Source organism: Aythya marila (assembly GCF_965140915.1).
Source record: "Aythya marila genome assembly, chromosome: 3".
In the NCBI taxonomy this organism is placed as follows: Eukaryota; Metazoa; Chordata; class Aves; order Anseriformes; family Anatidae; genus Aythya; species Aythya marila.
The window spans coordinates 17,692,083-17,715,197 of record NC_139044.1 but is presented as its reverse complement, the minus strand read 5'-3'; the positions used below and the strand labels follow the sequence as shown (position 1 = coordinate 17,715,197).

Genomic DNA, 23,115 nt, shown 5'->3' with positions numbered 1-23,115 from the left:
CTCTAGCTGTTGCTCACATTTTAGCTAATATATGCAAACACTCACCGTAGGAAGTTACTGCATTACATTTAATTGCCCAAGAGATAAGCCAAAAGCATAACGTTCAGCTCTGCACCTGAACTGAACCTTCTTAAAAGTTCATCAGTTCTAGACTTGGAAATATAGATATTTTAAAGGTCATCCAGTAAGCTGGAAACTAGCTCCCCTAAATCTGCGTGCACTCAGACATGACCATCATCTGGTTTGTGCCTGTCTTATGTCAATAACTTAGTTTTAAAATCTATTTCTTAAAAAAACAAACAAACAAACAAAAAAAACCCCACACACATCAACCATAAGATCAAGTAAAATACAACATTCTCTCTTCCCAATTTTATGAAATTAACTTGGATTAGCTACAACTCAAGGCACATATGAGTGCCTTCTATTTAGTGACTGTAATGTCTGGACCTGGCAAGGTGTTCAAATATATACTGGGAAAGCTATGTGGTGACTAGGCATGAATTAGATGACTGTACGTCTTCCTTATTTGATCACATTTTTCACTTCCAACCCAAAAACCAAAAGTGCATGTTTATAGGAATAAATATATAAATATGTATGTGGCACGAAACAGAAAATTCTTACTGGTACTTAAGGGAAAATAATATTAATTAATATTCTCAATATTAGCTGCCTTTACCAGACACTGAATTCTTTTATAAATAGAAATGGATATCAGTTGTGTTGGAGAATGTTCCACACTGTTTTTTGTTTTTTTTTTTTTTTTCTCAATACCGAAGAAAGAGAGTAATATTTGCAAGAATGCACTAAAATCTGAGCTGCAGCTCAGTAAGTCAAGAGGAAAATATGAGTTAAAACTGACTTTGTTGCTTTTCTATATATGCATGTTCTTATGAAAAAACTGTTCTAATGATTGTTGCTTTTCACTGGTCCCAAGGAACCAAAACCGGAGCTGAGTGTTGTTGCAGAACAGAGATTTCTGATCATGTCTTGCCTTTCCTCGTTACAGCAACAATTGGAAGGACATCTGGCTGGAGAACAGCTTCACAAAATCCTTTGTTCTGACACAGCACCAACAGGACATTACTCAGACTAGTGAGATCCTCCCTGAGCTACTTAAGCCACATTCACATCCAAAAAATAATGCTTATGATACAATGCAAAACTGCTACATCACGCCAGAGAAGCTGTCCAACTGTACATCTGTAACACAGACTTTTTCAGACCACACAATTTTAGCATAATATAATCTATGTGCTACAATCTGCAATTCATATATAGTGTGCTTCCGCCCTGTAACATAGCGGCAGAGTCTAAACACAGCAACTAAAATGTCTGGAAGTTAATTTCCAGTTATTCTTTCTATGGGTACCCCTGCTGGCATTCCTGAAGGAAGTGAATGACGCTTTTTCACAAATACAAACCAGAACAACTTTTTTTTTTTTCGTTTCTTTGACCCTTTTCTCACTGTATTTTCCCTCGCCACAGGTAACCTACAGTTATACAAGTAGATTTCAATCTACCGTATCTGGTTTTTCTCTCATAAAATGCACACTTTCTCCTGTTTGGGTTGACAAGAAAAATAGGATTTGTCCTCCTCCTTTCTACATTCCTAGTCTCAATACGTAACAATCTCCATCAGTCTTGTTAATTTTCCTAAATAAAATTCATCCTTACTCTAGAAATTCTTAAAATATGGTGAATCTGGGAGAGTAAGTATAGCAAAGATAAATTGGGTATATTGAATTTCCTTGACTCTCCATTAATGTTTCCAGTAGCCTCTTTCAGAACACAGGATACTGCACTAGGTAGATCTTTGCTTTTAACCAGTTTGAGAGTTCTAAAAAATCATAACATGACATTAATTTAAGAAATTCAGCTCTTTACCTGCACAAATTTCAAAAATGCTTTTCAAGCTTAAAGTTCTTTCAAGCTTAAAGTACTTTTTTTTGTGTGTGAGTGTTGGCAGGGGTTGTTTTTCTTTCTTATTGAATTGTCCTTAAGTCAACCTTGAGTTCTTGCACTTGCCCATTTTCTTCCCCATCCCACTGTGGGCAGGAGGAGTGAGTAAACAGATGTGTGGCATTTAGCTGTCTACTGGGTTAAACCACAAACTAAATATTTTTCAGACTGTTAAAACTGCTAGACTGAAGTCTTCATCCCTCAAGTTTGTTTAGCCATGTAAGCAAGAATCAATACCTTCCTTCTTTCCAGTTTACTATCTATGTAACTGCACATAAAACGAGAAATACTAAGGTATGTTACAGTGGCTTGTAAACGACAGCAAAGTGACTTTGACTTGTAAAATGACAGCCATGAGTTTTGATAGAGCAAAAAATAACCAAGCAATTGCTCTATCTACACCTGCACTACATTCTTGGAAGGAAAAAAAAAAAAAAAAAACAAAAAGACACAAGGAATCACAGAGGAAATTTGTCATGGTTTCAGATTCTTAGGTAGAGCCTGATTTGCATCCATGTAAATTAGCAATACCACAATTTAAAACCAGTGGAACTTCACCACTAATGGTAATAGCAGAAGTCACTGAAATTTCCTTTCCCTTGCAACTGGAATTACTCAAGTACCAAGTACTAAGCTGCATTTGAAAAAAATGTTGCACCACAACTGAGAAGCAAACAATAAAATGAGAAGTAAAAATAGATTAGAAAATTCTTTAAAAGGAAAGCACTGGGGGAAAAAGATCTTGTCAAATTATTCTTTACTGTTACAGTTGTTACATTAATATTTATAACTTACCTGTTACCTGTTTCTTCAACTTTTCAATTTCTTCTTTTAAGCTTTTAATTTCTAAATCTTTGCTTGCTGTAATTGGGCCATCCACTGTTGAATACTGCAGAGCCTGGACTGTCTGGGTGGACTCTAAAAACAGATGTAAGAGAGAAGAACCAATCACAATGCCTGACATTTAGGTGGTCAGAAGGATATTACTGGTTAATTAAGACATGCCAAAAAGGCCCTCTACTGAGGCATTTTACATGTATGCACTTAAGGCCATATCCCAGACATTAACACCTAACACGCAGACTCAAAACCTTAAAGCAAAAACAGCACTGAGGTAGAAATTTAAATTACGATGAATATTTCAGAAAACTACAGTTGTAATTATTATTAAATGCCTCTACAGATCTAATGAAAAAACATGTTTCTTTTTTCCCCCAGAACAATAGAAAGCAACATACACCATTGAGAATTCAAGCACTGCATTAGGTTACACAGTCATTTATGTGTCAAAAATCTTTTCCAGTCTCCAGCAAGACCAAGTCTTACTCCTGTAAAAAAAACTATACATGTCTACAGATTAGGATGCTATGATTTATAATTTCTAATGGCTAATGGTCAATTTTTTCAGGATGCTATGATGCCAATTATTTTCAGGATGCTACGATATATAATTTCTAACGACTAGGGGCCGATTACTTTTGGCAACTGTCAACTGGACAAATTAAGTTCTTAGAGATTTTTACAATTAAATCTTTACGCCAGAATGGTTATATAAGACATAGTGCAAGCAGTGTTAGCATGTTTTAAGAAGTTGCATACATAAGATATTTCAAGCATAAAGACTATTAGAAGTTTAATATGTCAACAGAAATAAGAGATTTTTTTTTCTTCTAGAAAGCATTCCATGAGTTATATTTTTTTTCTCCACTGAATAAACTGTGCTTCACATAACAGAAAGCTAATTAAGTCAAAATCATGACTGAAAGATTTTTCTACCTTGCAGTTTTCTACTAAGTTCAAGCTTTTCCTGTTCTAGACGTCTTATTCTCCTCTCATAAGCTTCTGTTGCTAAACTGTCCTCCAAAGTTCTTTGGATACTCGCATCAAGATCCATGGAGGGTGGTCCAGCTGTCAGTCTGAGACAGCTGCGGTCTGAAAGCACACTGGGAAAGAAAATAAAACAGTATTTGATTTTACAACAGGATGTGTTTAAAATTTAAAAAACAAACAGTAAAGTTGTTTAAATTGTGAATAACTACATAAATCATTACACAATAAAATAATACTTTGTCAATATGTGCTTAAGAAAACTTGAATTCATTTCTACCTAGCATGACTGATATCCCCAGTACATTTTTAATAATATAAAAGTGAATAAACTCCTGATTAAAAATGACCATTACAGACAGTTTAAGTTAGCTTCCAGATAGCAAAAAGTGATTTTCTAAAGAGTAAGATTAGAGTAACAGTTTATTTTAAAATTATTCATCAAGTTTGCCAAATACTTTACTTATAACAACTACAACAAATGGTGTGAAATTATCACATGAAAATCAGAGCATCTATATATCAGAAATACTGTGAGGCCTTGGTTTTGTGTATACTCATTTACACATACTGCTACTTATGCAAATAATCCTTTTGAAATCTACAGGTCATCTCACATAACCAGTACTAAGCACGTTTGCAGAAACATGCCTGCCTTTTCAATAGTTGTAATCATTTATAAAAATAAGTAAATAATGATTAAGGAAGAGTACGTAGATTTTGTTGTTACTGTTTTACTTAGCAGTAGAGATGACCATGACAAATACCATGTTAATACAAAATATCAATTAAGAATATTTTTTTGTTGTTTCCATTCAAACTTACAAGAGTTTCAAAGGACTAGAAATAAAACAGTTTTTAAAGACTTATAGGCCAAGTTCTCTCTGGGTCCACATATCTAATCTTATCTTTGCCATAAGTGGTCAACTTCTTACACTGTCTGAAAAACACCATTTTCAACATAACACCCCTGAACACAGTTGGTGACCTTTAGATTGATGTAAATTTTACCTGCAGAAGGTTCACTGTTTTGGACATACAGCATTTTAGCTTATTCCCTGGTAATCTCCTCAGTATACCACATTCCTTTCTAATCTGTCTACTGTGGGTTTCAGAGAGAAACAGGATATTATGGAACTATCCTACTGACAATTTCAGAAATCTTACTTACCAGCTACTCGTATATGTGAAACCCACAAATGGTAAATGATGGCCAGAAAATGCAGTGTGTGATGGTGGAGGCATTGTCTCCTAGAAAAATAACACGACAGTTGAGCAAGTAATATCCCACTGGATTAGAAAAATAATAAAAAAAGAGTTTAATCATGTGTGAAATGTTAGCGACAATATCATATTAACTAGATTCTCAGTCATCCTTATGTACAGCTCAAATATGAAATGGCATCACCTAAATCTACCTATAATAGCTGGCAATATATAAAAATATAACACGCTGGCATAAAAATGTTTTTCTGATTAAACAGGCTATCACTGGAGGAAAGCGGAATATACTAAAGATTAAAAGACAATTGATTCCTTCCATTTTTCAAGAAGCTGTTAGCACACACAGTATTTTTCATTCCCTCTTTTACTCCTCTCTGCTCTTCAGTCAGCAGCGCTTTTGCCCATAGGTTTACCCCTTTTCTGAGTAGGCTCTCTCTATTTTGAGGGAACAATAGTTAGACATTTTCTAGAAAAAAGTATTATAAGAGGGTTTTCTAACCTCATTAGTATTTTGAACATTTTTATCATCGTTGTTCCTTTTCTCTGCCAGACAAATCAACAAACTACAGACAACTACAAATCAAGACAAATCTCTGAGTTTCTCTTCAGGCTAAAACAACCCTGTTGCTACATTTCTGGAACTCTTATGAGTTCTAATATTCTTAAGTATATTGTTAAAAGTTTCCTGTTTAATCCCAAGATGCAAGGTTTATGTTGTTACACTACAGGTTGCCGCCCAGTCTGTCTTGCATAATGCCTGCTTACATAACGGTCATCAAAGGCAACCCCCTGTGAAGAAGCTTGTGACCCTGAAAGTGATAAAGCATTTGAAATAAAAGAAAATTTAACGCTTTTTTTTTTTTTTTCCCTGAAATCAAACAGAAAAAGAAGAAGAAATCCAAAATTACTTCTTTGGTGGTGACATCAACTATATTACTTCACAAATTTGACCTTAAAACCTAGCAGAAAAATGATCTTCGTATCAAAAAAGGCCCCTAGACAGGAGAAGCTTAGACAGTGTGAATAAGGTACAAAAAGTAATCAAGTTTTACAAACACCTGCTACAGACAGAATCCATTTTTACCACCCAATCCTGACAGTTGTCCCTGGACAAAATAATATGCAAATGTATTGGAAGCTGGTATAAAAAAGTTGTAAGATAAAAATAGTTGTGAAGGGAAATGGGCAATACCAGATTCAAGTGGAAAACAACTGAGAATTAGGACTGCTTTACACACTGTAGCCACAGAATTTATTACTTTTCATATAGTTCAAGTTGAGAGTTTTTCCACCTCTTCCAGACATTTTGACATTCAGTATAAGAACTGATGAAAAAAACGTAAAAAATGCATGTTGTTCTTATGTAGCTAGACTGATTCGCCTGATCTGTCTGCTTGAAAGGTGTTCCATACCACATACCTCTACCACTGGATTTCATCTGGTTTTACTGTGCTGTTGGAGGAAGGGGAATGCAAACAACAGTCACATCCTGCCTATATCAAGTCATGTTGACTAAAGCTTATTTGTGGGTCCAGGAAGCTCAATGGAACTGAGAAGCATAAGCAGTTCAGAAAACAAAAGCAAAAGCAGTGCAAATGCTTCACCTCACATGCAAACAACAGATTTCTGCACCTTTCAATAAATAAAAATGCATTTCCAAAGAGATGACACAAGGCATTTCTCTGATGCTAGGATCCCTATCATCTGTCAAAGGTCCTGTTTAATAGCATAGAAACACTAAGATTGTTAAAAATCATCAGCTGCAAGCTTTTTAGCAAAGGCAAAATTATTTATTTCTCACTAAGATTGCTCCTGAAAAAAACAGCTGTAACATTTTTCCTAAATTTTCTAAAGCTCAACTTAAGTCAGAAAAGAAGCTTGAAAAATTTTAGTCAGAATGAACTGAGATTTGGCAGAGATACAAGCAATTACTAATACAGCACTACAACTAAATGCATTATGCAAACTTAATACAAAAACCAACAATGTTCTATTAGAAATCGTGGCTTGCAAACTATCTACATATCAATATATTATTATTTATAAAACCTGGACATTAAGAAGTTGTCACTACAAATAAGTCATAGTGTGAGTAAAGCATGTGAAGTTACAATGACTGTACAATATTTAACAGAAATTATCCCTACAGATATATACTTGGAAGATCAGACTACAAGCTACGAATTTATACCCCCCTGCAGGTTCTTCAAAGCTTCATTTATTTATTATTTGTGCAGAACATCATGAACACACAGAAATGAACTGCCATTTTGTCTTGTTGTAAAGTATAAAACAAAAACAGATTTGTCAAAATGTTAATTATATACTTACAGAATTTTTTAAGCAATCATCATCCACATCAAAGTTTGAGGTATCAGTGGGGCTGCTGACTTCTGGGATGTAAGGTGCGTCACAGTTTTTAATGTTATCCCAATCAATTCCAGCAAAAAATGGATGGTTCTTAAAGTCTTCTATCCCATTTTGCCCAAGTCGATGTTCTCTGCTACAAATGAGCCTTCGGATGAGGTCCTTTGCACTTTCAGAGACATCTGTCACTTGAGCAGGAAACTGAAACCTCTCCTTAAAAATTAAGATAAGAGCAAACAGTTTGTTACCACCAAAAAGTTGGAGAAATCACTCTTCTGAGTGAAAACTATTATGTAGAAAAACAAATGTGCAAATACGCATGTTCTTAAATTTACATAGTTAGGTTTCTAGGAAAAAGACTTCTGACAAAAGATAGAACCTATTAAAAATGTATCTCCTAGATTTTCTTATTTGAATTTATCTTAAACTGTAGGATTCTGCACAAGTGGAAGAACACTTAAGAATCTGCTGTATAGGCCAACCAGTAGAACCAACAGAAGAAAGTAACACAAAAGGAGCAATACGACGTATCCAAGACTTGTTCCACAGAGCGAACTAGCAGCCATGTTTCCAAATCCACATTTTAGCTTTGAACTGCTTTATCCCAAAGCAAAGCCATCTGCAATCCATAACCATAAACTCTATACGGAAACATACTTTATGTTCTACATTTATAAACATTGACATAATCATTACATAAAACCTCATTTTTAAATACACCTCCAAGTTACTCCATTGCTTATTAAAATTAGCTGAGAGAGAGACAGAAAGAGAAAATGCACTAACTTTGTGGTTCATTATTTTCCCATAGGTCTCCACCAAGGACTCAGCATAAAAGGGTGTTTCTCCATAAAGCATTTCATACATGCAAACGCCCAGGGACCACCAGTCACACTCAGGCCCATACTTCCCTTTTCCATCTTCCATGGCCTGTAAGATTTCTGGAGAGATGTAGTCTGGCGTTCCAACGGCCACTGAAGATTGGACCTGTAGAAGTTACATTTGCAGGACTAAAATCAACTTCCATCATTACAGACACTGCAGCTTGTGGCACTGTGCATGTATATAAACTTAGCCTAGTTTAACCTAAACACAAAAAAAAGCTTCTAAATTTATAAAAGAACACTTAAGCATCCAAGTTACTTCATTAATAGGCATTCCAATGACATTTTTTGATAAACTCTTATGAATATTTAATAAAAGAGAAAGAAAAACTGCCAAAGGTTAGTCTAGAGTTGTTATTGATTAATTAGGTTTTAGGGCACATATCACGCCCTGGAGTGTTATATTTGAGAGAATATATATGATTACATATATTAACCAAAGCATTTTATGAACAGTAAGTCCAGACAGCATGCAGTAGTATTTTGAACTCAGGCTAGTTACATACCAATACCATTGCAATTCCATTTCATTTGACATAAGGCACCTTTTCTCTTTATTAACATATATTTTAGTGGCTAGCAAGGGACTGAGGAAAATGTGTTTATGAATATATCATTCTTTCTAATTTACCGTTCCATCTTCCATCAGTTTCAGACAAGAACCAAAATCTGCTAATCGAATATGTCCATTCATATCCATCAAAATGTTGTCTGGTTTAATATCCCTGCAAATGAAAAAAAAAAAAAAACATTTCAGAATTAGTCCCCAAATGTATTGCATAACATATAGTCCAATCATTAACTCTGCAACACTCTTTATCATTGGAAAACATTAAAGATCAGTAGATGGGACACTATCACAAATCACATAACAAAATGTACACCAAGGGACATTTCATGACGGGCTGTACATCAAATCATACAATGCATATTGATTTTAGTAAGAATTGTGCAGTCAAACTCTTCTCACAGGTAGGTAGGAAAGGCAACTTTATTAGCTCTGAACTACAAGCATACAAAACTTTAAATCATCTGAAGAATTTTAGCGAAGTGCTCTGAAGTGAAAGATGAACACAAACACTGAAGACATAAAATGATCTCTAAGTTTTACTGTAGAACTGTAAGTTTTACTAGAGTGTTAATGAAACACTAAAATAACTAACAGATTATTAAAATTAATGTCTTTCGTCAGCATTTTTCTCTCAAATCTCAGCCCACTACGTACGTCTGTCATGCTGCTGAAATAGACCAACAAAGCCATTGTACAAACTGCTGCAGCTCTGCTTGGCCAAAATCTGCATCTGTCCCACTCAGGTCATGATACAAATGGAAAAATCCCTTCTAAACAGGCATCATAACAAACACTCCTTATTTTGCAAAATTGATGTTGTGTTTGTTTGTTTTTTTTGTCTCCTGTTTTACAGATACCCAAGTATACTGAAATATAGATAAAGTATAGCAGAGTAGAGGGGGAGAATCACCTCCCTTGACCTGCTGGCCAAGCTTCTTTTGATGCCACACAGGATACAATTGGCTTTCTGGGCTGCAAGTGCACCCTGCCAGCTCATGTTGTTGTTCTAAACATTGCTTATTGTGAATTTATAATGGCAAAATTAGAAAGCCACCTTGAGTGGCATTACGGAAGCAACTGTGCAAAGCTCTCACTCTGTTACACCCAGTTATACACTGTTATACGCAGTCACTGATAATTAATAGAGTACCATCACGTCGTTTTGACACAAGAGTATTTTGTGAATTAGGGTTATCATGTATCAGTAAAGCCATCGGTTTTGTATCAGGCTTTTACTCCAATAAATATTTTCACATGGATATATATATGCAATAATTCACGTGTTGCATCTGGCTTTATAAACAACCTTTTATAAACATCCATTTACTGCAACTAACTTCAATCCTGATTCACTCACAACTTTAAAAAATTAATTCACAAAAGCAGAAACATTATTACAATTTACTTTTTTTTTTTTTTTCCCCCAGGTCTTTTCAAAGCAGTATTTGTATTTTAACTAAAATTGGCACAGGCACCTGACCACCCATGGTTTAAATGCAGCTGGCTTACCACAAAACCCTGTTTACTCCCGAAGCTGCAATCCTCCCATTCTTCAGGCCCGCTGCTGACCCAGTCACCAGAAGTGACAGCAGCAAAAGCCAAAGAGAAGTGAGAAGCAGAGCTAGAACCTGCCAGCAGATCCCAGGTACCAACCAATGTGCAATTCTGCAGCTCTCCGGGGTCCCTGGGGTCACAGCAGTGACAGCACGGCTACTGATTTAATGCCTAACAGCTTGTATCTTGTGACTTGAACAACAGATATTACAGAGCACGAAGAGCAGTGCTGGTATTGCCTCCAGGGCACTCAATCTCTTCATTTTAAGTATAGATAATATTGCTGGTATCTCAGATTCCCCGTGTAACCAGACCGACTCTCATGCAAGCAAAGCCACACCATTAACTTGAATGACACTCAGAAATCAGTTTCTGTTCTACTGTATCTTGGGAACCAAACAGATTGGCACACAAACCTTAGAAGGCCTTACAGCATAAAAACACAAGGTAAAAGCTCAATTTCAAAACTCAAAGTGGCCCATGTTGAAAATAAATTTTAGCTGCCTTACAAAAATGTAGAAATGTTTATAAAATAACAACGAAACTCTATGTGAAATTAAACTTTTTGCATCACTTGACATGGCATAATGAAGACATTTCATTACAAAGCAAATCATAAAAATTCACCAATCCCATTCTCTGAATAACATTCTCCCTCTTGAATTTTGCTGACTCGGAATACGCCAAAGAATTGCAACCTGCAGACTGCAGCAATAGTTTTATTTATTTTACAGTGACCCACCAAAACCATGTTCCTAACTGAAAACAAACACATGCTATGGAGGCCTCTGGAAATGTAACTTCAGTATAAAACACTTTGCAAAAGCATGCAAGTTCTTCTTAGAAGCTGGCCCTCATTCAAGCTAAACAAAAACATGAGTCACCTCGAGACTCCATTTTTCCATGTTTTATCTTTTAGTATGTTCCTAAGAGAAATAATAAGAATAATTAGTATAATAAAACCAAACTGACCTCCTCCACCCCGTCTCACAAAATAGCGGAAAACATGAAAAAGCTCACTCTGTTTTCTGCACTATGCTAAAACAGACCTGCAAACCTTGAAAGCACTCAGAGGAACAAGTACTTCTTGCACAGTGAAGCTTGTGAGGCTCAGAAATAACTTTACATGAGGAATTTTTACAGTTAAGGAAAAAGAAGCCAACTTCATGTATGTTATGGGGAAAAATAATGTCATAAACCTCGCATCTCTGCTGAGCACTTTTTAGATTCCATTAAAATTAAGAGCTTTACTCCAGGTTTTTGTTTTGAAGATGTTTTGAAGAAGTTTACTCCTTTGGTGATCAGAACTGATTTTTCTTCTCTTCTAAACACAGCATGGTCTTCCCCATATTCCTTGGCTCATCCCAGTTCCCTTGGTGTATGCACTGGACCCCTGCTTCCATCTCAGCTGTAATTCTATTCCTATCACCTCGAAAGCTCACCTCAGAAATTGAGATGTCCAATCTTCCACAGCCCATCAAACCTGTATCACCTCCATTCTGATTTCATTCTTTCACTATCAGCTTCTTCTCTTTAATCCTAGTTTCCCTGCCTGTACATATGTAAACTTTTTTCTCCTAAGTTCTCAGCAGCCAGTATTTCCCTGTGGTCACTTCCCAGATTCCACTCCCACTCCCACTGGTTTCTTATTCCTCCAGTCCATACTTCCTCTGTCCTCTTGCTTCATTAACCTTTTGTTCTGCTACACATAAATATTCTCTGGTACTGCAAGGTAGAGCACTATTATCAGAGTATCCACGCTGTCTCTAGAGTACTATTTACCATCATCTCCTGAAACTGCAGTGAAAGTCCCTTCGTTCTCAGAGCTCTGAAACAGAGCAAACCTGCAGAAGAAAACTGCAAGGAACATAGGAGGCAATGGGTACAGGCTGTTAGAGACAGACCCAGCACAAAGCAAATCTGTTTTGAACTGAACAAGTTCTTTGCAAAGTACACCACAGTGTATTAACGGGGCATGGGTACCCACCATACCCAAAGAAGTACAAACCTTCCTTATATTGACTTCTACTCAGTACTGTCACCAGAGGTGGTGATCTAAGCACAGACTGCTGTTCTGTTTTTTTGTTTGTTTGTATGAGTGACATACCAGCCTCACAGGACCCAGAAGTCTCAAGCAAAGAAACTTCTTAAAACACACATTTGGCCATTTAAACCATGTCAGAGGACAGCCATGGGAATGACTTCTATTTCTTTCAGTTGCTTTAGCCTTGATTATAGGGGAAAATCAGTACTCAACAGCAGATTGGACAAAGTGATGCAATTTGTATTTGTATTTTGCAGACTTTATTATTTGCTCCTGTTCAGCTGAGGAATGCCACAAGAACAACCAGTTTGTGTGACGCTGGCAACTTCACTTGTGCAGAAAACAGAAGCGTGAAGGCTTCTAACAAAAACTGAAAAAATATTTAAAGAATCATTTTTCAAAATTCAGAATACTTCTTAGTTTAATGTGGGGAGCTGTTCATGCTTCAGATTGGCTTGTTTATCCAGATCACTTCACTCAACTCTCTTTAAAATAAGTTTACCTTCTTAAGCCATAGTTAAAACCCAAACATTTTACATACAAACTGTGTTAATATAAACAAAATTCTGCAAAGAGAGTACAGCAGACATTTGGATTATTGCCATATATTTTGATTTCTCTGTTAATGAGCCAGAGTAGAATTTCATTTGTTCGGTAAGACTCGAGAAAAAGTATTCCCTCTGAGACATCCTAAACCCATGCATAGCACATTCCAGTTGCAAAACAAATACTTGTGAATCATTTTTTTTTCATGGATTAATTTCTGATACTGAATGAAACTTTACAAATTGTGAGGTCTTGCATATTGAAATTTGGGCTAGCTGATCTCCTGAAGTTCCTTGAATTACAAAACATGAACTATCTGATGATTTTATGATTTCAAAGTGTACCTGTTCCTGAGGTTCATCTACATCATTCTTTGCATCACTGAATCGATGTTATTCAGTTATTTGCAAGACAACAAGCAGTTCTGCAGGTCTACAGCACAGGAAGCAGTGATTCCAGAAGAATCGTGACTTAATTCAAACTAGACACCAGGAAAAATTTCTTTACCATGAAGGTGGTCAACACTGAAACAGGCATCCTAGCAAAGTGGATAATGACCTCAGTAAGGTGCTTTAGCTCTCAGTTAGCCCTGAAGAGGTCAGGCAGTTGTCTTAGACAATCTTTGAATGTCCCTTCCAACTGAACTATTCTACTCTGATATTTTTTTCTTGGGCAATCTCATGGAGGCAGGGGAAGAGATAAATAGAAAGGAAGACACTTCTTTCTTCCCTGTGAGGGTGACAGAGCACTGGGACAGGTTGCCCAGAGAGGCTGTGGAGTCTCCTTCTCTGGAGATATTCCAAACCTGCCTGGATGCCATCCTGTGCGATGTCCTGCAGGCGACCCTCCTTGGCAGGGGGGTTGGACTGGGTGATCTTCAGAGGTCCCTGCCAACCTGTGGCTCTGTGATATGTCACCATTGGACTACACGTTTCAGGTATTAATAGACTGTCCTCACAAACACAGCTGAGATTTTCAAAAAGCGGCAGAACTGAAACGACAGTAGAGGTTCATAGGGTTCTAGATTCAACAACTGCAATGTCAGCTGAGCCTGAAGAAAGAAATGCACCTGTCTGAAATCAAAGGAGCAATTTAATAGCAGAGCTACCAGTTTGTTTTAGTCCCATGGATAAGAAAGTGATAATTTGGAGAACATCACTCTTTCAGACAGGTCACACACCCCAAAACATGCTGACCTTGGGAAACAAAGTGAATAAGTTATATTGAATTATTTTTCATATGAACAGCATTTTGTTAATGCTATCACCAGTGCCAATTAAAATACCATCAGATGAAAAAAATAAATTAGTTCCTGGACTAACTGCTGGCAGAGAAAGACTGATGCAGACAACTTAATACTAATTGAGGATATCACAGTATATTATTTACTCATTAAACGTACAAGAGGATTCCCCAAAGGCATAAGCAAAAAAAGTTAAAAGCAGACATCAATGGTTATAATTATCCACTCTTACAAATAGAAACATCATTGTTTGCCAAGTTACCTCCTCAAAAAAAAAAAAAAAAAAAAAAGGAATATAACCAAGATCTTGTCAGAATGCCTGGACTTTTTATCCAAAACTCCTTGAAAACACAGGGCTACCCCTAGTCAGAACATAAGTTCTGCAGTTTATTTCACTCCCTTCTGTAGTTTCAGGAAGTTCCACACACCTCCTCTTCTCACACAGAAATACTGCAACCACGATAACAAAAAAGGAAAACATTTGGTTTTGGCAGCATCTCAATGAAATGAGAAAATTTGGCGTCTGTAAAGTTTTTGTGAAGGTATTCAGCAATGCCATACTGACAGCCTGCTTTAGATATGCAGAGTGAAACAGCTGGTGACCTGCCATCAAGAACCCTAGTCAATTAATTGCTTCATTTTTATTTTTATTTTTTTCAGTCAAATCTACAGGCAGTAATGTCCAGGAGCTTCTTTCTTTCATCTATTACTCTCTGCCAGATTATATCAAAGTTGCCATATTCTACCAACGAAATTTTATCCAAATTCTAGTGAGCAAAACTAGAAATATGTTCCACCTGGCAATGTGAACTGAGACAAATTAGATTGAACTGCTGGCAGTTATTCTTTAGTAATCTCAGTAAGATTGCACAAGAGAACAGCCTAAGAAAACTGGAATATGTTGTACCTCATTAACCATTCCTCTTATCAAGACTCCGCTGTGTGCCTTCTCCTAAACAGATACCCCTCCAGCTTTGGGTGGAATCCTGAATGTTATTATTTCTATTGAATTCAAAATAACGTAAGTAATTTTGATCACAACCTTATTGTTTACATAGCACTCAAACAGCTGTATCATGTTTTTTATAGTAAACTAAACCTGCTTCCTGTAAAGCTGACAAACTAAACCTGGGAATTTAAAAAGATGTAGTAGCCATGCACATCGCCTTGAAAACTATAGGAATAGTCAGATTAAACGCTTTAAGATTTAAGTCTTAATAAGCAAAGAAAGTACATGAAAAAAGAAGAAGAAATGCTATAAACAATCTTATTTTGAACTTGCAATGATGTGGTTCAGGGTTTGTTTTTTTTTCTTAAGCAGTATCTTAATACTGTAAAATGCCTTTGTTTTCTCATTAAGTTTTGATAATAAGTAATTATGTATGCATTGTTCCAGGAACATCCAGTAATTTACCTCTGCTAAAGGAATCTCACTACTCTCAGCGGGAGATGATTCAGCCCAATCTCATTAAAGTCAGTGGACAGACTCCCATCAATTACTAGGACAGCTGAACTAAACCGTATCATAGAAATTTATATCTGACATACAGCCATACTTACCGGTCAGTGTGTGCAGTTTTACATTTATACTGCTGCACACCCTAACCAACATTTATTCTTAGTAATATTACAAAACTAAATGATAGACAATGTAGAAATTAAAGTTACACGTACTAGATGCAGAACGTGCACTAGCAAAAAAACTTAATTGACAACACGTGAAGAAATTGTACAAGCATGCCTACTTCAGCAACTCATGGTTTCATCAACCATCACAGACAGAATCAGGTACTGAACCCAAACTTACTTAGTTTCAGAGTATGTTTTGTGACAAAGAATATTTTTCAAATCTTTAAACCACCTTGAGAGAAATTACCTTACTTTTGGTGAGCACAGAGGTTGCTGCTTTCCTCTTTTACTGCAAAGAATTTGCACCCCAGACTTGAAGTATAACAAACAAAAAGAAGGCAGATTGCTATCCACACTGAGCGTGGGCAGCACAAGTAGTATTTCAATGAAAGATCCTTAGATTAGACATTAGGAAACACTTTCATAATAATGACAATACCACACTGTAACAAATTGATTAGGGAAGTTTCACCATATCCATCACAGTATTTTTTTTAAGAACTGGTTAGACAAATATCTACCAAGAGTGGTTTTGCTATAGCTTCATCTTGCCTTGCAGCAGAGGAAAAGTATCAGACTGACCTCTCAAAGTAACCTCCCAGGCCTTTTCTCTACAGATGACATTGCTCCAAGTTCTGCCACTCTGACAAGTCTTCTGGATGCAGTATTTACTTTACTGTGTTTATTCAGTATATACCTCATTGTATCCATTACCCTTTATGAATTTCAAATGCTAATAAAGGAAATAATAACAAACAACAGGGAATGAGTACATCAGCCAACAAATATAGATCTTGAGTTTGTTCAGGCACTGATACTCATTCCTAAATGCTTGAACTGAGTGGAGTTACTGGCATATAAATATATGCTCCACCACATAGCATTACAATGTCCTAACATTTTTAACCTAGAAAAAAATATCTCCCTGTGACCTTTATATATATGCATTTCCTTTAAAATAATGCAAATCTCAAAAATGATAACAGCTCTAAAATATAGATAATTGTTTTGAAAAGCTGCCTCTATCAAACTGTTTTTCTTCTTCTCAGAAAGAAAAAGTCATTTGAAATATTCTTTTTGATTAGTACTTGGCAGCTACATACTTCCCGTAGTACTATCATCCAAAATGCTAAGCAGCTATCGGAACCAGATACCCAGGGAGAAAACTCACATCCAGTTAGGCACCCTAGTCAAGTATTTTGAAGAGGTGTCAGGGTAAAGTCACCTGCATGTCTATTATTTCTATTTCTTGTCAGCTTTATAAACTAAAGCAAGAAAGACGGTAGGTCATTTTAGAAACATTTTCAATTTAGTACCTTACAATGCTGATTTACAGATGTTGTTTTAAACGTCTATGAAACAAAACTGTAAGAGTCATAGGCATTAGCAGAATGCCAATTCCTTATGGCAGACAAGCAAGGGCCCAACAGGAACTGATATCCAATGCATCCTGAAACCGACCAAACTTCATACAAAAGAACACAGAAGCCAAGAAACTTCCTAAAAGTTGTGTGGTTGATCAAAAAACTTGTTGGGGTTAAAACACATATAGAATTTAATGTTTAATTCATTGATCTTGTAAATAATAGTGTTGTTAAGTAGTAACTCATGCATAAAAACACGAGAGCTTTGCACTGTAATTTTCAGGGAATTTTAATAGTTTAAAATAGCTTTTTCTGAGGATCTTTCAGGATGCAGAAAATTCCAGGCACAAGCACAGGAGTTCTGAAAGATGTGCAAACAAAACATGGAAGAAAAAACAAGACTTTCATTTTTTTTAAATCACCAAGATGCTAAATATTCAACCATAGCAAGACATGTACTTCCCAGTTCTAGTGGCTCAAGATACTTTATCCTCAGTTTTAGCATCTTTAGCCTCAGTTTTAGTAACTTGAGCATTTTTGCACTGGAAATTCCAATTCATAAAACAAATATTGGCAAAGCATTTCTCTCTCTCTAAATTCTGCAAGGATATGACAGGTAAAAAGACAAAATTGTTTTGATCATGCCTTAACATTTAATAGTAGACAAGCTTATAGAAGTAGTTCAAATGAAAAACTTCCTTTTGCTGCTCCAAAGCCTAACAAACACACAGCCCCTTCTTATCGCAGAATGCTCAGCAACCAAGGTCAGTCTTTGACACTGATGACGCTGTGAAGATAAATGCTGGCAAGACTGGCCTCAAGCCATCAGATAATACCAAAGGAGTTGCCTTCCATACCACTGCTCTTTTGCACATACTTTCTCTGCGGAAGAATTGTACCACAGGGGACTCATCTCCTCATACTTCAGCTCAGGAGTCTGCAGCTGCAGCAGGGCAGAGCTCCCAGGTCTCCCTTTTGCATCTCAGAAGTAAGCACCAGCACTATTGCTCTGTTACCCCAAAACAAGGGTCTTTATTTAACACAGGCATTTCAGGAAGACTCGACACTTGGTACCAGACCACATTAAGGGATCAGCTAGCTGCTTTATTCTGTTGAAACATAGCATCATCATATTGTTAGTCTATGGCATCAGCTACAGCCACAGCCTCCCCCGATCTCTCTTATTTTTCTTAACGGAGGACTCTGTCCTTTAACCTGGCTAAACAGTTAGTCCTATTGAGACTCACTGAGTCAACTTAATGAGCAAAGGAAAACAAGAAAAGCTCTTTGGTTTTTGTTTATTTAAAAACAAAAACAAACAAAACAAACAAAAAAACAGTAGCAATGTAAAACTTAGAGTGAGGTAATAAAAGAGGTGGAGTTTGTGGAAAATGCGAACTAGGCACTATTCTGGCCTGGACTACTTATCTGAACCGTGTATTCAAGTGCATGGCCTACATTTCTCACCCAAAATAACACACTCCTTAGTTAAACTGCCCTATATGTGTCCTAAACTGTAACTATATGTGTCCTATTTATTATTATTATAAACAAGCTTAGGAATAGCCAGGCAACAGAACCGCGTACATAAATACATCCAGTAAGAAAAGGATTTAAGTCAGGTTTGTTCGCTTATTGATGGTTTTGCAGAACCCACTTCCCAGCAGGAGGTTGCAAAGTGGGAGTTTAAATCATACCTTTGTGCAACTAAACAACTTCGCCTATGCTGAAAATGCAACAACAACTTGAAATCGAGGAACCTCTGGGAGGAAAAAGTGATGGGAGGGAGCAGACTGGCATCTAGCATGCTGCCTACAGGTGTAGGGCCCTGAAGAAAAAAGCTGTTTAAAATGGGCTGTGAACCACAAGTTTTGCCACAGTGGGCTACATACTATTTGCGAAGGAGAAGCTGGAAACCTTGAATTTACACAGCATTTAGAAAACAAAACAAACAAAGGTTTGATTTCTCCATCTCTAACTGTTGTTCTTCCAGTTTTCTAATCAACTACTACTACACGCAGTGGAGTACCTAGCTGAGGGCACTCAGGATTTTTGCATCTCTAATCTGCCCAGCTGTCACAATGCTTTTTTTGGATCTAGTCATTCTGCTAATAGTTTCACATTCCTCAACAGAAACTGCACACCAGTGACATTCATCAGAGAGGAGGACCATTTGAGTCAACACTTGAGAGAATGATGCCCTTCACCTTTGAATCCAAAGCTGCATGGATATGGAGGTGTAACACTGGTCATTTAATAGAGAAATAACTATCACACCAAGCATATTCAATAATATTTAACACAGCTTGCTCTTTTGGTGACAGTCTATTAGGTGGATACTTAAACATACTTAGTAAATACAAGCTGCTTTGCATGAATGGATAGAAAGAATTTTCATTGACCACCAAACTTAAAATATTAAGGTTTATTCCCTTAAGATTTCAATGTAATTGCAATGGAATACTAAGCAGCTTGCTTGGATTCTGTGAGCTTCAGTTGACAGAGCTATTTCTGAGTTGCTGAACCATATCCTTTTGTATCATTCTACACTTTTCTTCCAAAATGTAGGAATAAAAATAAAACTACAATTTAAAAATATCTGGAAAAGACTGTAATTTTTCCACATTTTGCCATCTCCACTTTATTGAATTCCATTTTGGCTCCTAAGAACGTAAGTAAACAGATTAAGAACTCCGCAACCACAGCCAAGCAGCATATTCTAAAGATTAAAAAATTAAAGTCTGCTAAGTAAGGCTAATTCATGTCAAAGCTTTTAGATTTCTAATAGTATCATGAGTTACTGGAGGGTAAAGGAGTAGAAGAAGTAAGCTCCTTAAGAATGTTATGTCCATCTGTGAGTGCCATCTGTCAAAGACATCCTGAAAGGGGAGGCTGCAGAGGAATCCAGAATATCCCCAGCTGTTATACTGCAAATTACTACCTATGCTAGAATATGTTGATACATATTTCTAGGCAGATAAATGCTTTCTTTCCTTTTGATGCTCATTTTGGATTCATGATCTCTGCTCTCTGCATTTTAGTACGAGCACACATCATCTCTGAATCATCTGATCATATTAAATAATTCTAAGAATAAACCAGACAACCAAAACTCAGGACGTTATTGTTTTTCACAATGACACTCCAAAAACATTTTTCATGTATTTTTAAAAATGCACTGATGATACTAAGAAAGTAATTAACTGAAGAAATCTCACTCGAAAGCTGTTAGGACAATATAACAATTTTTAATATAGATCTTTATAAATACGTATCTGTATCGAGAAATATGTGGTGGCTTTGTTTTTATTTTTAATTATCACAGATACCTGTAAGTACCCGGAGCTGAAGCAAGCTGCTAGCTGCAAATCACTAGAAAATTTCTGGAACTGATAAGAAACAAAATACCTGCTGGGTCCATACTGCATCCCACAGCAAACCAAAAGTTTTTCTATCTTCCTCCAGGAATAAACACACAGGTATAAATACATCAAGAATTATGGAAAATGGGGTAAAGGGAGGTCTGTACAGAAATGAGTTTTGAGATCACCAAATGCCTTTCATTTTCCCAAAGGAAGAATATACAGCCTTAATATAAGGTTGATCTGATCCCTCTCCTCTCCATTTACTTGATCAGCAATAAAAATTGCAACGAAGCTATAAAAACATATTAAAGGGGAGTAACTGTTTCTTAGCCTTGAATTATGCAACGTAAACCCTGGATGCTAAAAAAAACACTTTGTTTTACAATGAGAAGAAAACCAATTCCATCCTGAAAGAATACATATATAAATCAAACATTTGCCATTGCTGTTAGAAGTATGTGAAGAAGCAGTTATATGCTATACATTTTACTGCTCTTACCCCAGGCCACTATGGCTTTAGATTTCACATATTTCACAAATTTTTGAAGGACTGCCTAGCAAAAAGAAGGATGTTTCAGAAAACACCACCACTATGCAACTATTTGAATGTGCTGCACAGACCTTTTGTTTTCCTCTTTCTTCATCCAATAAGGATTTGCTCAGTAGTTAAAGACATACCCACGATTCCTCTTTCTCAACACAAGCCAGTGGTGTTCAAAATAGCTACCTAGAAAAAAAGGGGGGTGAGAGGAAAAGCCATAAAAAAATAAAAGACAAAACATGGCTTTTCCAAACACGTCTTCTACTTAACCGTGCCCTAAATTAACAGTATATAGGTTAAGTGCTAACAGGAAAGAAGATTCCTTCTGAGTGAGCAAGTAAAAAGTAGAACAGTGTGGAGCAACGAAGCTACTACTGCTGAAATAATAATTCCTATTGCTCCCCCACAACTTCCTTATGTTCTTTACTGTATTGCAAGTATGGCACTATATTTATTACCTTCTAGTTATCTGTAAAAAATAAACTGTTTGAGGAATTCTACTTACAAGTTGTTAAAAACAACAAAACATGCTGCAGTTAAATACAAGAAATGTGAAGTGACTTGTTTTTAAGTACAGATAAAGAGAGTGAAGAGCACATGTGAATGCAATCTTAAACGTTGTGTGTGGAAAGAAGAAAAGAGAGACTGGTAAGGAATCTTCTCACTCAAAAGTCCTACCCTGACAGGTGATACAGAGTATTTTTTACATTATTTGACACGAGTCTTCCAGCTCTGCAGAGCTAATTAAATGAGAAAAGTGTGCAGTTTTATTTTTTTCCCAGGGGGATCCTGAAGTAGGAACAGAAGACTCACTCCCTAGAAGTCTCCTGTGCCAGTCTGAAAAACAATTTTACCACTTCTTGATTTTTTTTCTCTTATTTTGCTAATTTGAGACAGTGTGGGTGCTTTCATTTTGACAATAAAACTGCATCCAAAGTAACAGATCTTTATGATTTAGATTTCACTTTATCTCCTCACACTCATGGTCTGTTCCACCCTGTCTGCTTCTCACACTTCTTCTCAATCTCTTTTGTATGAGACTGAGGCAAAGATTCATCTGACTAGGGTAGATCAAGCAAAATGGGATTGCCTTTCTGTTATCTCAAGCAACTCCCATGCTGGGTCAGTTGTTTTCCCTTCAGAATGTTCCTTGCACTGAGTGGTAGTGGCATAATGCACCTGCACCCCAAGTTTCACGACTAAATAAATTGTTGTGTTTATTTTTTCCCTTAGAAAGACCAATTCCCTAATTTTTCTTTGCTCTACAGAACAAACACATATGGAAGCAGAATGAATAGAGGGCATAAAACAGTAAATGAGAGGCTGTGACCCACTGGAGAGATGTGTTTTAAATTCCTACCCAGACTGTCGACAAAATTATTTTAATAACAATTTGATTAATATTTTTTCTACCGTGTTTTTTCATATTCAGTGCCATAAAAGCCACTAACTGCTTAAGTCAGAAGTTTGACAGAAAAAATCTGAAGACTTTAAAATGCTGAAAAGAAGCATCCTGTGCAGCCAGCTGAATGGTGAAGTGATAAAAGATTGAACCAAATTTGCTGGAGCACAAAGGAAAATCAGAAGCCTGCAGCTCAGTGATAACTATGGAAACTGACTCACTGTCCGTCATCTGTAGATCAACAGAGTATGTATTCAGAAGTTACAGTGAGAAAATATAGTAGGAGACGATGCACTTCATAGCACAGCTGATTTTCTTTTCATTATTAGATTAAAACATTATTGATTTGATACACCTAAATTACACGTGTCATATTAAAGATATTCAAATAAATAACTGCTGCTACTAAATGAAAGCTGTGGTTGAATTCATATTTTTAAAAGGAAGTCAGAGAATATCGACTTCAAACTGACAGCTATTCAGGAATACTCAAAACTACTAAAAAGAAAAAAAACACACCACCACAACTCTCAGAAGTCACTTGTATTTTCAACCCTTTTTTGCTTCCCTCACTCTAATGCTTGTTTAC

General features: G+C 36.4%; 1 protein-coding gene across 4 annotated transcripts in view; it reads right to left on the bottom strand.

Annotated features, from left to right (window-relative positions):
* CDC42BPA (CDC42 binding protein kinase alpha) overlaps positions 1–23,115 on the bottom strand; it is a 151,846-nt gene that overhangs the window by 65,317 nt on the left and 63,414 nt on the right. For all 4 annotated transcript variants that reach the window (XM_082757476.1, XM_082757473.1, XM_082757474.1 and 1 more), the window contains exons 7-12: positions 8,899–8,992; positions 8,170–8,370; positions 7,348–7,596; positions 4,964–5,043; positions 3,742–3,908; positions 2,761–2,883 (exon numbers count right to left, since the gene is read on the bottom strand). In XM_082757476.1, coding sequence (XP_082613602.1) covers positions 2,761–2,883; positions 3,742–3,908; positions 4,964–5,043; positions 7,348–7,596; positions 8,170–8,370; positions 8,899–8,992 — 914 coding nt within the window. The remainder of the gene's footprint in view (positions 1–2,760; positions 2,884–3,741; positions 3,909–4,963; positions 5,044–7,347; positions 7,597–8,169; positions 8,371–8,898; positions 8,993–23,115) is intronic.